Below are 14205 nucleotides of genomic sequence, written 5' to 3'. Positions count from 1 at the left end.
CCTATGGCCTTAGAGATGTAAGTTTGTCCATGTCTTAATGGGTCTTTGCTTTTTTGAGAAAGTTTGAATTCTTGCTGTTTAAATGTGGCCCATGAGTCAGCAGCATTTCTTCACGTAGGAGTTTGGAAGAAATGCTGATGCTCGGCTGCACCCAGCCCTGAGCGCGATCTGCACTTTGAGTCATGTGCACATCAAGTGGGAAGCTCTGTCTAAACTGGAGGCACATTGTCACTGTATTAAATTGCATCTACTCTTTTATGTGCTCCTTCCTCTGAGCCATGGTTGCCCGTCCTCTCCTCTGTCCACTGAAACCCAGCTTCCTTTCTTTAGCATTATAAACCTGATGTATTTCTTTTACAACTTCCCAGAAGGTTTTGCCTAGATTTTAAGAAAGATTAGAATAGTTTACCTTATAATCTCAGCACACACGTCAAATGCCTTTCTCACTGTGACTCTTCTTTATTGTTCTGTAAGGCTTTGTGCAGTGAATCATGATTTGGTCATGATAAAAGTTTAGTTCTACCATGTCCCACTGTTGGAAGCAGCTGCCCGTCTTCAGATGTTTAATGAATAGGAAATTCCTGTTATTGGGTTAGCTCATATTTCATGTTTTCAAAGATCTCTTCTAGCCAGTTAAATTCTTAAGGTCACTCTGTGTTGCCTGACTTTCAAGTTCATGTCTGAAAATGTGCGGGTTAGATTTAACACCAAAGGTCCTTCCATCTAAATACACTGTATCTACAAAGTTGGACTATTAGGCATCCTTTCTCTTCTTTAAGCTTGCATGACTCTTCCTGAAATCCGCGCTTTCCTCCCCTCTGTTCCTTCTTGACCTCTGACTGGGAGCCTTTCTGTGTTGTCTGTTCTGGCCCTGGAGACATCCCGGGGTCCCTTTACCATCATCGTTGCTAATGAAGCAACTGCTGTAGGATGGGCCCTCTGGGGTGCAAAGGGAGAACTCCTCTTCCAGGATTTCTCAGGGTTGAGAGGTTTTGATAGGTGCCAACTTGTGTGGCCACCGGTGTGTTTCATGGAAACTGAGAGAATCCATGCAAATTCTGCATAATGCCTAAGCAGAGTAGATTGTTCAGAAACTGGGTGTTCACTTTATAACAACCACACTGTCCACAGCTGCTAGCTTTGCAGTTACTGAAGTGCTTTCCATGGGAAATTTAGTACTAAAAATGGCACCTAAAGTGTTTTTTTATTACCACGTCTATTTCATATATACCTGTGTGCAGCTTGGAGCTTCAGTAACTTGACCCATGTCACACACATGGGCTCAGTCTTAGCTGTTTAAGGGAGGTGACCATGTTAATTTGCCATTCTGAGCTCCTGATTTGACTTTAAAGAGGAAATGGTGACCTGAGCTTCGATGCTGTTGTCAGCTTTCAGTGTGGAACATGGTTAACCAAGTGGCCTTTTGCTTCCTGCTAGCCGGGGATGATCATTCAGTGTGATGGCTGAAGAAGACAGTCTTAGTCAGAAAGAAATTGCCCTCCACGGCAGTGATGGCATCCAGATCCTGTGCAGCACAATGGCTGTCCGTTCGCCTGTCAGCCAGAGCGTGTTGAAATGGAAACACAGGGACCATTATTCTCTGTCCTTGAGTTCCCCTTGAGTCAGACTCCTTGACCTTGGTCTCCCAAGAGTCTGAGCTCCCCATGGTGTAGGTACCATGGACAGAGACTCTTGAATCTCCAAGTCCTCTTTCAGATCCTGGCTCTGCCATTTCCTGGCTCCATGACCTTGAACCATTTACTCAACCTTGTTGTGAGGTGTTGCTCAAGTACAAATGTGGGCATTGTACAGCAAGGGAACTGACTGGGCTTTGTCCATAGTCACTGGGAAGGAGGCTTTGAATCCAAGGGATTTCCCAAGGAGCAGGAGTGTCTCCTTCCCTCGTCCTGTGCCTTTGGGTCACACCACGTCTACATGAGGGTGGCTGGCCATGCCAGAAGTGCTGCCATGTGTCTGAAAGCTCAGGCCCGTGAGCCAGCCTGGCTGCAGGAAGGGGAAGGAACTGGATGAGCTGAAACCCCTGACCAGTAACTGAGCCCATCCTGCCTGTGCCCTGAAGCCCAGCAGAAGCTCAGACATCAGAGCTTACTGGAAATTCCTGACTGATGAGCACACTAGTGGACCAGAGAGTACATGCCCTGTTGCCCAGGAAGAGGGCACACAAGCTCTACCTGTGGGACCCCTGGCCTGTCCTTATGTGTCTGTTTGCTTAGTTGGTAGCTTTATGATAAAAGTGGAAATAAAAAACAAACCTCTTTATGAGTTTAGGAGTCAGTCCAGCAAATCTTCAAACCTGAGGGGCTTGTGGGACTCCTAGGAATTATAGCTGGTTGGTCAGGAGTGTGGGCCTAAACCCTGTCTACCGCCCTGTGGCTGGAGTCTGAAGTGGCACTGTCCTGTTGAGGCCTTGGTCCCTGACCTCAGAGTCTGCACTGAGGCTGGTGGTCAGCACCCGGATTATACAGCAGCTCATTCGAGTGTGACTATGTTAATAGTGATAACTATCTTACCAGGTTTTTGTGATGACCAGTTAGTTAGTATCTATAAAGCACTTAGACCAGTATGTGACTGAGGAATGACCAGGAAGGAAGGAAAGGGGGGAGGAAGACACGCTTCATTCATCTTTCATTGGTGAACCATCAGCAAAGACACCTAAAGCTGAGACCAACGTCCATTTGATGGAAGGTTGTAACCTGATTCCAGCCATGTGGGAAAATGGTGTGTTCCCAGGAGAAAGTCCACTGTCAGCGAGGAACAGCTTTGCCTGGGGGGACGGGGCTGTCGGGCTGCAGCAGGGCTCCTGAGTGCCCAGCACTGTGGACGCAGACACGATGCTGCTCTGTGAGGTTAGACCAGGGCTGGGAAGAGGCCAGCGAGCAGGATCAAGGCCACAGGTCAGAAGGGGCTGCTGGATGGGTTGGTTGTAGGGTGATTTTGGCTGAGTGGCTGGTGGTGAAGCCCACCTGTGGGACCTGGGAGTGGACAGTGTGAGCCGTACTGCGTGCATGCCCTCCTTGACCTAAGGGAAGGCGTCCGTCACGTTGGCTTGGACTGCATTTGTGAGGATCCGTGGAGCCACAGTCCCGAGGCAGGCTCAGCTTACATCTGTCAAAGATGGCCAGCTCTGACTGTGCTAGGGCTCCTCCTGAGGCCTCTGTTGCCATGTGGAAACCCGTGGTTTGCATAGCCAAAGGCAGGCTACTCCTCATTCCCATCAAACTCTGTGCTTCAGGATGTAAAAACATAATTATTCACATTTGGTATAAGGAGAATCAGAATCCTGGAATGGAACAGCTTCGAACACAGCTAGGGACAGCTGTGTCTTGAGTTGGGGCCTCGGGACTCGGCTCTCGCTCAGCAACCTGAGGTGGGAACTCTGGCTCAGGAAGACAGCCTGGCTGTTCCCAGCCTCCTGGCACACGCCAGCCTTGCTGTCAGATTAGGAGAAGCAGGCTGTGGAAGGGAGAACCTCCAGTGCTTGACTGGACACCACTCATGAGGATGCTCCTTTGGTCATGTCCCTTGTCCTTTGGACAGAGACGCTTGCATCAGTGGTACTGACAGGCACGTTTGTCTACCGTGATGCTGAGGCACAGTGGTATTCCTGCCACTGGTCCCCTGGCCCTCTGGTTCTGCCCCCGTCTCTTGTTCTCCTGCTGGACAGTGGTCCTTAAAGTGTGCTGCTGACGCCCAGTGACCTGAGCATTTTCCCAGCCCTCGTGGCTTTGATCACCATTCCCAGGAAAACGGCGTCACTGCAGGTTGGGTCCAGTGAGACTCCCACCGGTGGTGGCCATAGAACCAACCATCAGTGCCCCTAGTGTAGCTGTCAAGAAAGCCGTGGCTGGAGGTGGCCAGTCTGGATTTGATTACCCTTTTATCCTGGGGATGTGTGAGACAAGCATTAAAACACACACCCACGGGGTATTTCCGTGCCAGCCTGTGTCTGCGGAGTAGATTTCACTGTTCAAGACATGGATTGTCAGTGACCAGCAGCACTCATGGTCCTCTGCGGCTTTGTGGATGAAGAACGCACGTGCAGGTCTGCTCTAGCAGTGCCGGGCCTTACACCAGAGGGAAGGTGGGTCTTGTTGGGAGATGTTGTCCCCCTCTAAGCACAGGGGCATCTGGAGCGAAGTCTCATTCTTTAGCAATGCCCTGGCTTTGTGTGGTCAGCCTGGAGCCTCATGCTTTGTGATTGAGCTTCAGAAGTTTACCAGATCATTACTGCTTGTCTTAGCCCCGGGTTCGTAGGTTCCTCCCCAAAAAAGGAGCATGTAGCTTTTCTAACTGTGGGTAGTGCTCAGTTTCTCCTGATCAACAAATGTGGCTCTCAAGTGGGAAATCCGCAGAGAAGAGACCAAGCAGTGTAATGTGAAGGCATTATGTGTCCGAGCAGCTGCTGAATTTGGCAGGTTGGATCAATAGACAATAAGGACAGTCTCTTTATGTGAGACAGTGTTTGTTTTAGTACTAATTTGGAAGCGAGAGCAAAGGCAAAAGTGATAGGTAAGAGAGAAGAAGGAAACGCATCACCAGATCAGGGAACACCAACACTGAGGTGGTGCAGCTGGGTGTCCCGCGGCAGCTTCTCAGGTCCCAACTGGACGCTCCCCAGCAGAGCATCCTCTCCACAGCGTGACTTCAGAGTCTCGTTTAAATGCAAGTGAGAGCCAAGAAAGCCCCCATCTGACATCCTGTGACCTAGCAGTCTCCTCGAGGACAAGCAGTAGGAGCTCAACTTTGATTTGGTGAGATGTCAGCAAGAACTTTGAATACAGAGCAGAGGCCAGCGATGTAGTGGCCGCTGCTTACGCTCCACTAAGCATGAAGATGGAGGGCCCAGGCTCAAAGGCTCTTGGTGCTGTTACGGTTCCAGTGTCTGAGAAATCCACTTCCAAAGTGCTGGCAGATTCACCATCTGTGAGGCCTGTTCCCCACCCTCAGGGACTCCCTGTGGTGTCCTCTCATGGTGGAAGGACGTAGCAGCACTCTGGAGACCTTTATAAGGGCCTCACTCCTCATTCCTGGGGGCTACACCCTCCTGACCCAGTCACCTCTACAGGTCCCACCTCTGGGCACTATTGCTTTAGGGAGTATGTTTCAACATATAAATTTGGGGACATGCACACTTTCAAACCCCAATAGCCACTACCCTGCCCACTGAAATGCATGTATTGGTCAACTGAGCATAGAGTTGCTACTTAAATGCAGAACACCCAGTTTGATTTGAATTCTCAGAAAAGCCAATCATTTAGGATAAGTAGGTGCCAAAGATCGAATCTCTATTTGCTGAATCTGGCAAATCTAACCAGATCAGGCTTTTGGAAGAAGTGTCGTTCTCCTGATTAACAGGGAAGGTTTGTCTGTAAGCACTGCTGTTTGTGTCCTTCTCGTCCCTTCCAACCCTATACGTAATAGGTGGCCTGCAGATTCCAAGTGGCCTTGCATTACAGGAAGAGAGCAACTCTTAGCACGACAAGGCAGGAAGCACAAAGGAGATGGAAGCCGGGGAGCTCTCCCATCTGGGTGGTTTGTTCCTGGCTGCTGGTTCTGTGAGAAGGACAGACGTCCATTGGCTTTTGATGCTGTGCTTAGTGGCTGATCCGTGCAGCCCTAAGACGGCTCTGTAGCTCTGTGTCCCTGGGTGCCTTGCTCCTTGCTCCCGAGCTTCAGGACTGTCCTTCAGATGAGCCATGGTAATGGTGTTGACAGTCATGCGCTACACAGAGGACCACCACACACTGTGTCCCCTGAGATCTTATCACCGAGTGACATCCCAGTGCTCTGAGTCTGTGTGTGAACCTTCTGTGCTGCTCACGGAGATGAAGCCTCCCAGTCACCTGGTTCTCAGAATGCGTCCCATGGACAAGTGCCACACGACCACATGCCTGCACTCTGGCGCTCCAGGGTGTGTTAAGCCTCCAAAAGGAATTTCTTGACCCGAGCCAGCCTCTAACCCAGCACCATCAGCTGGGTCCCTCATTACCAGAGGACCTGATCCCCTGAGTTGTGCCTGATTACCCAGTGCAGTCTTCCCACAGCCCCCTCAGCCTCAGTGTGTTCCAGCTGTCGGCATACATGCTACCTGGGTAGGTTCTGGGGACTCTTAGGTAAATTATTTACGTGATTTCATTTCACTTTAATGAAGATACTTACTGTTTACTTATTTTGGCAATAGCGATTCATATCTGAATGTTGCTCTGTAGAACACAAAGGGCTTTTGCATCCGATGTCACTTAATATATGTCAAATTCTTTCATTTGGTAATAGATTCCACAAGACACTCAGCCTGTCTTCTAATCAGATACTATGACTACTTTGCTAAAATTCTGCAGGATGTAATCACAAAGTTTTAGTAAAACCACCCACCTTTCCCCTAAACTTTTTATATAGAAAGGAATCCTACAGTCCAGCTGTGGACAGAGAGAAATGTCACAGAAGACAGAATGATAAATGGGACATGCAAGGAGTCACTTCTAGTGACTGTTATACTTGAAACTTTCAGAGACCCTCTTCATGTACACACAGAGCAAGGAGGTAAACATATCCTAGAGATTCTTCCCTTAATTGAGCACTTTTTGCATTCCTTTGTAGATATTTGCCAAGATCTGTTAAGATGTATGACAGATGTTTTAAAGTCCATGCTGACTGCACTCCAGCCAGGTGGCAAGTGGAAAATTTTGTGCTTTAAACGCAAGTTAATCTTTCACCATCTTGATATTAAAATTATAATTTTTTTCTTATAAAAACTAAAAGTAATTTGGGGGTAGACCAAATATAGCAATTAATTAAAATCTCTCCACAAACTGGTTTAGCATGAATCTTTGGCTTTCAGTGTTACAGTAGCAAAACCCCCCAAAGTCCCCTAGAAGTCCTGCATGCAGCTGTGTGCCCAGCTTAGCACTGAGAGCCATCTGCTCGTTCATGACTTTAGCACCAAGATTATTGCCTCACCTATCTCACATTTGTTTCTATTAGATATTTTTGTTGTTGTCATTGTTGGCCTAGCATAGCTCAATGCAGCCAATTTTCTTTCATCTCTATAGTCTTCTAAATTTGCTTTAGTTATAATGGGCAATAATTGTTGCCTTTCTCAGTTTTTCTTTCCTTTTTTTGTTGTTGGTAAGTGGGACAGTTTATTGATTGGAAGAAAAAGAAATGACCTGGCACTGCTGACATTCATAAGTGGCCATTGCACTGTTATTAGCAGACGTCACTTCTTTATACATGGCTGAGATGGTGAAATTCAATCTTAAAATGAAATAAACTATGGAAACATAAAACAACATGGAAGAGACTCACGATGTAACATCGAGCCAGATAGCCAAATAAAAAGAATAACATGGTATGTGGCACAATCTGTGAAGTTCAAAGCCAGGTAAAAGTAATCTGTACTGTTAGAAGTCAGATTGTCTTTGCAGAGCAAGGAGGCACTAGAAATCATGAAGAGTCACATTTTATTTCTTGATCTTAGTAGTGGTTACATAGATAATGTGTTCCACTCATAATGATTCATCAAAGTATATACTTATAATTAGTGAACTTTTCTGCAGAATGTTACTTTCTAATAAAACACGAGAAATCATAATCTACCACTAAAAGCACAATCTTGGACAGCGATCTTATTAACCATGTAGCTATTATCATTTCTTCTTTATATGTGAACTTGTGCATTATGTATGACAACCTAGTTCTTTGAGTACAGTTCCATTTTCATTTTCAGAAGTAAATCCTAGTTCCTAGAGGCACGTTTGCTCTGTCTTTTATGTTTATGGGATAAGCAGATCTTGGACTAAATCCAGTTGTGTTCAGAAGTGGTCATCTGCTGGAGTATCCTCTTCTGTTGTTTTCCACAGCCAGAGTAAAGAGTAGAGCTTTCTCCTGAATTGCTGTAACTGCCCATGGAAGAGAGCTGTTCTGAGCTCTTTCTGTTTATGGAGTCTGCCTCACCAAAAGCCTTCTTTTAGAACATACACTATTTTAGTCCCTTTTTCCCTCTGCTGCTTGTTGATAAATTTCTATTGCTAATCATTTCTTTTTTATAATCAAAGTAAGACTTGCTTGTTGGAGAAAATTAGCAAAGTGCAGAAAAATATACAGAAGTGTTTTTAAAAAAAAATCACTCGTTGGCCTCAAAGAAAAATTGCACCAGAGAAGTGAGGCCGGGAGGAAACGTTTTCTAGACTATGGCTGTGGGAGTCAGAGGAACCAGCTGGGCTGAAGGGATCCTGGGGGCTGCCAGGTGCTGGCTAAGCTGGTGGCAAGTGCTGTAGGACCTGGGGAGGAGGTTGGTCTGTGCTGTGTGTGGCTCAGGGTGGTTCCTCTTGTCCCTTATCAAAATCAGCCTTCCAGCCAGGCCCAGGAGTGAATCGGGAGGCTGAGGTAGGAGGATATCAAGTTAAAGGCCAGCATGGGCAACTAAGGGGGGGGCGGTAATTCAAAGGACTAGGGACGTAGTTCAGTGGTAGAGAGTTTACCCAGCATGTGCAAAGTCCTGGGATCAGTCCCGAAGACCATAAAAAAATTAAAAATAAGAATTCACCCTCCGCCCTCTGCAGAGTCTGGAGAGAGGGTGTGTCTCCTTTGTTTTGACTTCACATTTTAAAGGTGGCTCCCAGTCCTGGAGGAAGACCCTCCTGCGCTGTAAAGCAGGCAGGAGGCTGAGTTTGCCGCAGTCTGGCTGGGCACAATTCAGGAGCCACTTGTCAAAAGAAACGAACTTTATTTTTAGAACCACACACGCCAAACAAAACAGCTCCTCAGGAAAAACGCTCAGAGCCCAACTGCCACCACCGGCTTCCCACAAGCCTCTCCCACAAACACAAGCCTCACCACCTCCCACAGTCCTCCTGCTCTTGAGGCCGATTGGCTGGGTCGCGTGGGCGGAGCCAAAGAAGTCCCCCAATGAGCATCACCGCAGAGGAGCCAATCAGCTAGATGTTGCTGGGGCCGCTTTGAGCCAACCATCAGCTGGCAGTCTGAAAGGGCGGGGAAACAGCCCAATGAGCATCACCACAGAGGAGCCAATCAGCTAGAAGTTTGCTGGGGCCGCTGTGAGCCAATCATCAGCTGGCAGTCTGGAGGGCGGGGAAACAGCCCAATGAACATCACCGCAGAGGAGCCAATCAGCTAGATGTTGCTGGGGCCGCTTTGAGCCAATCATCAGCTGGCAGTCTGAAAGTTTGCTGGCAGCTGGAAGTTTGCTGGGGCCCCTTCGGCTGTGGCTCTCAACATCTCCCCCTCTCTGTTTAAACAACAAGCATGTGGCTTAGGGACCGTGCCTGCCTTAGGTTGTCCAATATTACATATGGTCCTTACCCATTATCGGATGAGCTGACCTCAAGGCGTCAGCCTCCTGTCTTAGGTTGGTACCACTGCAATTGGATCTTACCCGTCACTGACTACCGGTCCAGCATACAGCCACACCTGTGGAGAGGTCTTTGTACCAGCAGGGGGGTGAGGTTCTTTGCCTCACCTCTGTTGGCCCCCAAATTTTAGCTTAACGATCATGACAAGCAGAAGGGAGGAAGATACACCAAGCCAATTTTCCAATTTTTGGAAAAATTGTACCACCGATGACATCATCAGCAAAAATACCACAAGTAGCTGCACCAACAGATAGTTCACAAGGCATACAGGTAAATTCACAATGCATACAAGTGATACATAGTCCAGGCAAGTTCTGCAAGCAGTTCAGTGATGGCTATTGCAGAAGCTGTAGATTGGTTTTATCTTTGTCTTCACCAGCACTGGGATGAAGATAGGAATTCTGGCAATAATGGCTAAAGAAAAAATTATATAACATTCCAGAAGGCACTAAAAGAAAACAACTTTCTTAACAATTTACATTATCTTGAAGAGAATTATTAAATATAATGAAAAGGAAAGGTGAAAGTAAACAAACAGATCTGTTAACCTCCTTTTTTGTTCACATATTAAAACAATCCTCAACAGTTGTTTACCCAATTTAAATTAAACCATTTAAATCACATGAATAAAAAAAAATATTTGGATCCATTTTTTCATGAGCGCTCATCATATATGATATATGGACATAAGTACATTCAAACATATAACACAAAACACAAGTGTGCACACATAATATAATACATACAACACATAATAGTAAAGGCCTTATAACTTTTTACAGGTGAAATCTCCATTGCAATGTTTAAAAACTCTATAGTCAAAAAATAGAACTGATCAGCAAAACATTAACCTAGGTCTGTATGAGCTCAAAAAACAAAATAGAACTTCATGATATGGGAAAGGGCAATAATAAAATAGATATTGAAAAAAGCATCCTGGTTCTGTTGCAGATGTAAGAATAGCCAAATTGGAGTTTTGGATATCAGCTGTTATGGATTTGAGCCAAATCATCTTCTTTTTGGTCTGTAGAAATAGCTTTAGTTAATGTCTCTGGAATCCAAATCGGCTGCTGTTCTCCCTGTGGAAACACACAAACAGACCCCTGACTCCAGACAATCACTGGGTCAGGACCTTTCCATTGTCCTGTTAGAATATCCTTCCAAAGTACCTTGGGCTTATGTACATTTTTTGGATACATATGTCTTTCTGCAGCACTAAGTCCTGATGAATCCAAATTTTAAAAGTTTAGAGTAAAAAGGGTTATTTTAAGTTTATCTTTGGGGAATATATACCCCTTCCCATGAGTTAAACATCTGGAAAAGGCAGAGAATTCACAGTGGTGAGTTCCTAAGGCCAGCACTCTAGGAAAAGGGAGGGCAGGGTCTGGGGCCAGGGCTAGCCAGTCTCAAGTTCAGTAACAGGAAGGGGGAATGTCAAGGCCTTGGTCATGGCTCCCTTATGGTGAAATTGCCATTAACTGCACATTTCTTCTTGTCCTTTCTATGTTCCCTCTTTTTGTTTTCCACTTGCCCTATCAATATGATCACATTTTATTTTAAAAGTAATCTATCACAAATATTTTCCCATGGTTGATGAACATAAATACTAAGCACTAAGAGTGTTTGTAGATGTCTTTTTACAGTTGTTAGCAATAGGTCCCAGGTCATATGATCTATGGTATAACGGAATAAGTAAATGGTTGACATTAAAAAGGTGAAACATTATTGTCTGATCACAGACTGGGGGGCTCCATCGAAGCTTGTTCAGTATCTGCATTTTGCAAAGGTGAGGCTGTGACTTAGGTTTGAAATCTTGGAGGATCAGGTGACCACAGGCAAATTCTGACTTCAGATGAGGTCGTGGGAATCCTAGACCAGGCCTCATTCCAAGTGAAACTCTCAGGGAATCGACTATCAATACTGTGATGAGATTTGAGACATAAGAGTCACTGAGCTATTTCACTAGTCATTATTCCTTCCTTTTAGACAAACTTTACAATTTATGTATTTCTATTTTCCTAGTTTCTACTTTAACTAATACAACTACTGCTTTGTTAATCACTTTATACTCAAATCTTGGGATATGTAAAACCTCTCATTTTTTTTAATTTCCCAACAATTCAGAAAGAAAGAGGTGATTGATATGTGAGAGAAGTAGGTGAAGAAGGTCCTTTTCTGGGAGGGAGAGTGGACTGGAGTAGGCCCTGTTACCCGGGGCCTGAGCTCAGGGGCACTGGGTGTGGACCTGTGGGGTTCACCTGGCTTTTCCAGTGCCCACTGGGTCTCCAGAGCAGCTTCTCCTCTTTACCCATCTGTACAGCAAGCCTAGAGTGGTGCACACACACAGGGTTGTTTTCCAAAACGAAAATTATTTACTCACTCAGGGTGTTTACAGCAGGGACTGTCCAGTGTTAAGTGCCAGAAAACTAGAGAGATGCTAAAACACCCTGTAAATGAGCCTTCACATAATAGAGAATACAGGGAAATGACAATGATCATGCTAGAAGATTGTCAAAGAGGCATAGGACCTCCCCTGGGGACTCTAGGAAGGATGAATAGAGGCCACGGCAGACAGGTTTGAAGTGATCGGTTGCTTATTATTTGATGGTATTAAACAGATCCATATATAAATTGTGTAATTGTTGTAAGAATTCCCTTTTTGTGGGATTCTTTTCAATTAGAGATTGGTCTTGTGAGTGAATCTGTTTGGAGGGGAGGTGGAACACCAAAAGCACAGGTAACAAAAGAAAACCCAACCATCGGGGCTACCTCACACTAACAGGCTTTGACGAGCAAAGGATCCAGCCAGCAAAGTTGACAACCAACCTACAGAACTGCAGTAAACCATGTACATGCTAAAGGTAGATACCCAGCATAGATAAGGAGTTTACACGACTCAATAGCAAAAACATGGAAGATAAAATTCCTTGGTTACAAAAAGGGTGAATGCTCTGAATAGACATTTTTCCGGAGCAGACATGCCAGTGTCCCACGGCTCTGTGGAAGAGCACCACCAACCATCAACACCACGGCTTGATACCCTGCCTGCGAGGGTGGCTGTTGTGGGGAGACAAGAGGCACCAAGGGCTGGTGAGTGGGGAGCAAGGAGAGTGTGGTGTTGTTCCTGGGAATGTAGTTGTGCACAGCCATTATAGAAAACAGCACTGTCTGCCAGTTCTGGATCGACATCAGGAGAAAGGAAGCCAGGATCTCAAAGAGATGTCTGCACCCCATGTTCATTTCAGCCTCATCCACGATGGCCGGCATGGAGAGATGGCTCCGTGTCTGTGCTGGGTGATGATAAAGATGTTCAGGCGCACATGCGCAAGGGCACGTTATTGAGCTATTGAGACAAATCCCCTGGGTCACAGTAACGTTGAGGACCTGGAAGACAGGATGGTAAGAGACACAGGCTAGGCACAGGAAGACTAACCTGCCTGATGTCATTAGACGTCTGAAGACGTCTACGCTCAGAGCAGAGAATGGTGATTGCCAGGGCTGCAGGCGATGCTGGCCAAAGGGCACTGACTTTCAGCTATAGGTGAACAAGTTCTGGGACCTCATGTACAACATGGATGGTGACAGACGTTCAATTAGCATGATTGTGGTGATCATTGCACGGTGTATATTGAATCACCACATTGCACACCCTAAACACATTCTGTATCTAACAGTGACAATATTTTAAAATTAAAAGAATCCAAATGAAAACCACAGTGAAAAGCCACTAACATATCTAAGGATAATTGTTTCCCAAGGGCACAAAGAAGGGACGAAACAACTTGTGTATATTGCTGGTTATTTTAACTGCCCAGCTATGTATGTTTCTACTGTCATTCAGCTGTAGACCTGCAAGGGTCAATGTACTGTGTGTAACTTAGGCCTCAATAACCTTGTAGTAGAAAAGAGGAAATCACATCGGGCTTCAATTTGAATCTAACCACTCCTGTAGACCATATGCAATAATTATGTTTACCTAGGTTGACTTGATTAAATATGCTTGCATTTCTGTTTTGTATTTGTTTTTTGCTCAAAATATTGCCCATGATTCTACTTTTTAAATCATAAACTGAATTATGTTTCAATTAATCACAAGATTAGGCCTTTCTTCTCTTGTTTGCAATCCATTTTCACATTTAAGGATGTTATGCCTTTCAAAATTTTAAATTGCTTATTGATTTTTCGATTACAATTAAATATATATCTGTAAACATTTTCTTTTAGAGTTAAAATTAATGTTTTTTTTCTTTTAGAGATTAAATTGAATGGAATTCGAAAGTAATAGAAAACTTGACAGGTGTCCCATTGTTATTTTCCCTTACAGTTTATAGAAACTGTTTCTCCTTTGAGTGAAACCACATTCGATAGTCCAGCTCTCCTGTAGTTTTTTGATTGATGAGACAACGTTAGAAGAAAACTAATTGTGGTATCGATTGCTTCCTGCAGTGGTCCCATGGTGCTTCCAATTGCCAAGCAAGACAGTTTGTTGGAAAAAGACATCATGTTCAGAGATGCAACAAAGAGTGTGTGTGCGCAGCAGCCTCAGGATGGGACCCCTGAAAGCAGCCTGGTGAACGGCCCCAGCAAGCCCGAGCAGGTACTCACAGCATCTCGCAGCCTTCCTTGGGAGGCGTGCTTTAAGTCCAAATGACTCCAAAACAAGGATCTGCTAGTCCCCATTCTAAGAAAAATGAATGGGTGCATAAGTCAGTATTTTGATTGCAATTCCCACGGGTAAGTAGGGCTTTGTACTCCTAACTGACAAGCACAATTGCTGTTGTGTTTGTATTGGCAGTTGGATTTTGACCGTCTT

General features: G+C 45.3%; 1 protein-coding gene across 1 annotated transcript in view; it reads left to right on the top strand.

Moving 5' to 3' along the window:
- MYO16 (myosin XVI) overlaps positions 1-14205 on the top strand; it is a 539332-nt gene that overhangs the window by 268616 nt on the left and 256511 nt on the right. The window contains exon 10 of the mRNA XM_081300676.1: positions 13839-13989. Within this exon, the coding sequence (XP_081156802.1) occupies positions 13839-13989 (151 nt within the window). The remainder of the gene's footprint in view (positions 1-13838; positions 13990-14205) is intronic.

Source organism: Spermophilus citellus, assembly GCF_964194105.1.
Source record: "Spermophilus citellus genome assembly, chromosome: 1".
NCBI classification, from domain to species: Eukaryota; Metazoa; Chordata; class Mammalia; order Rodentia; family Sciuridae; genus Spermophilus; species Spermophilus citellus.
Note: the sequence above shows the minus strand (reverse complement) of the source record. Positions and strands in the feature narration are given on the sequence as shown.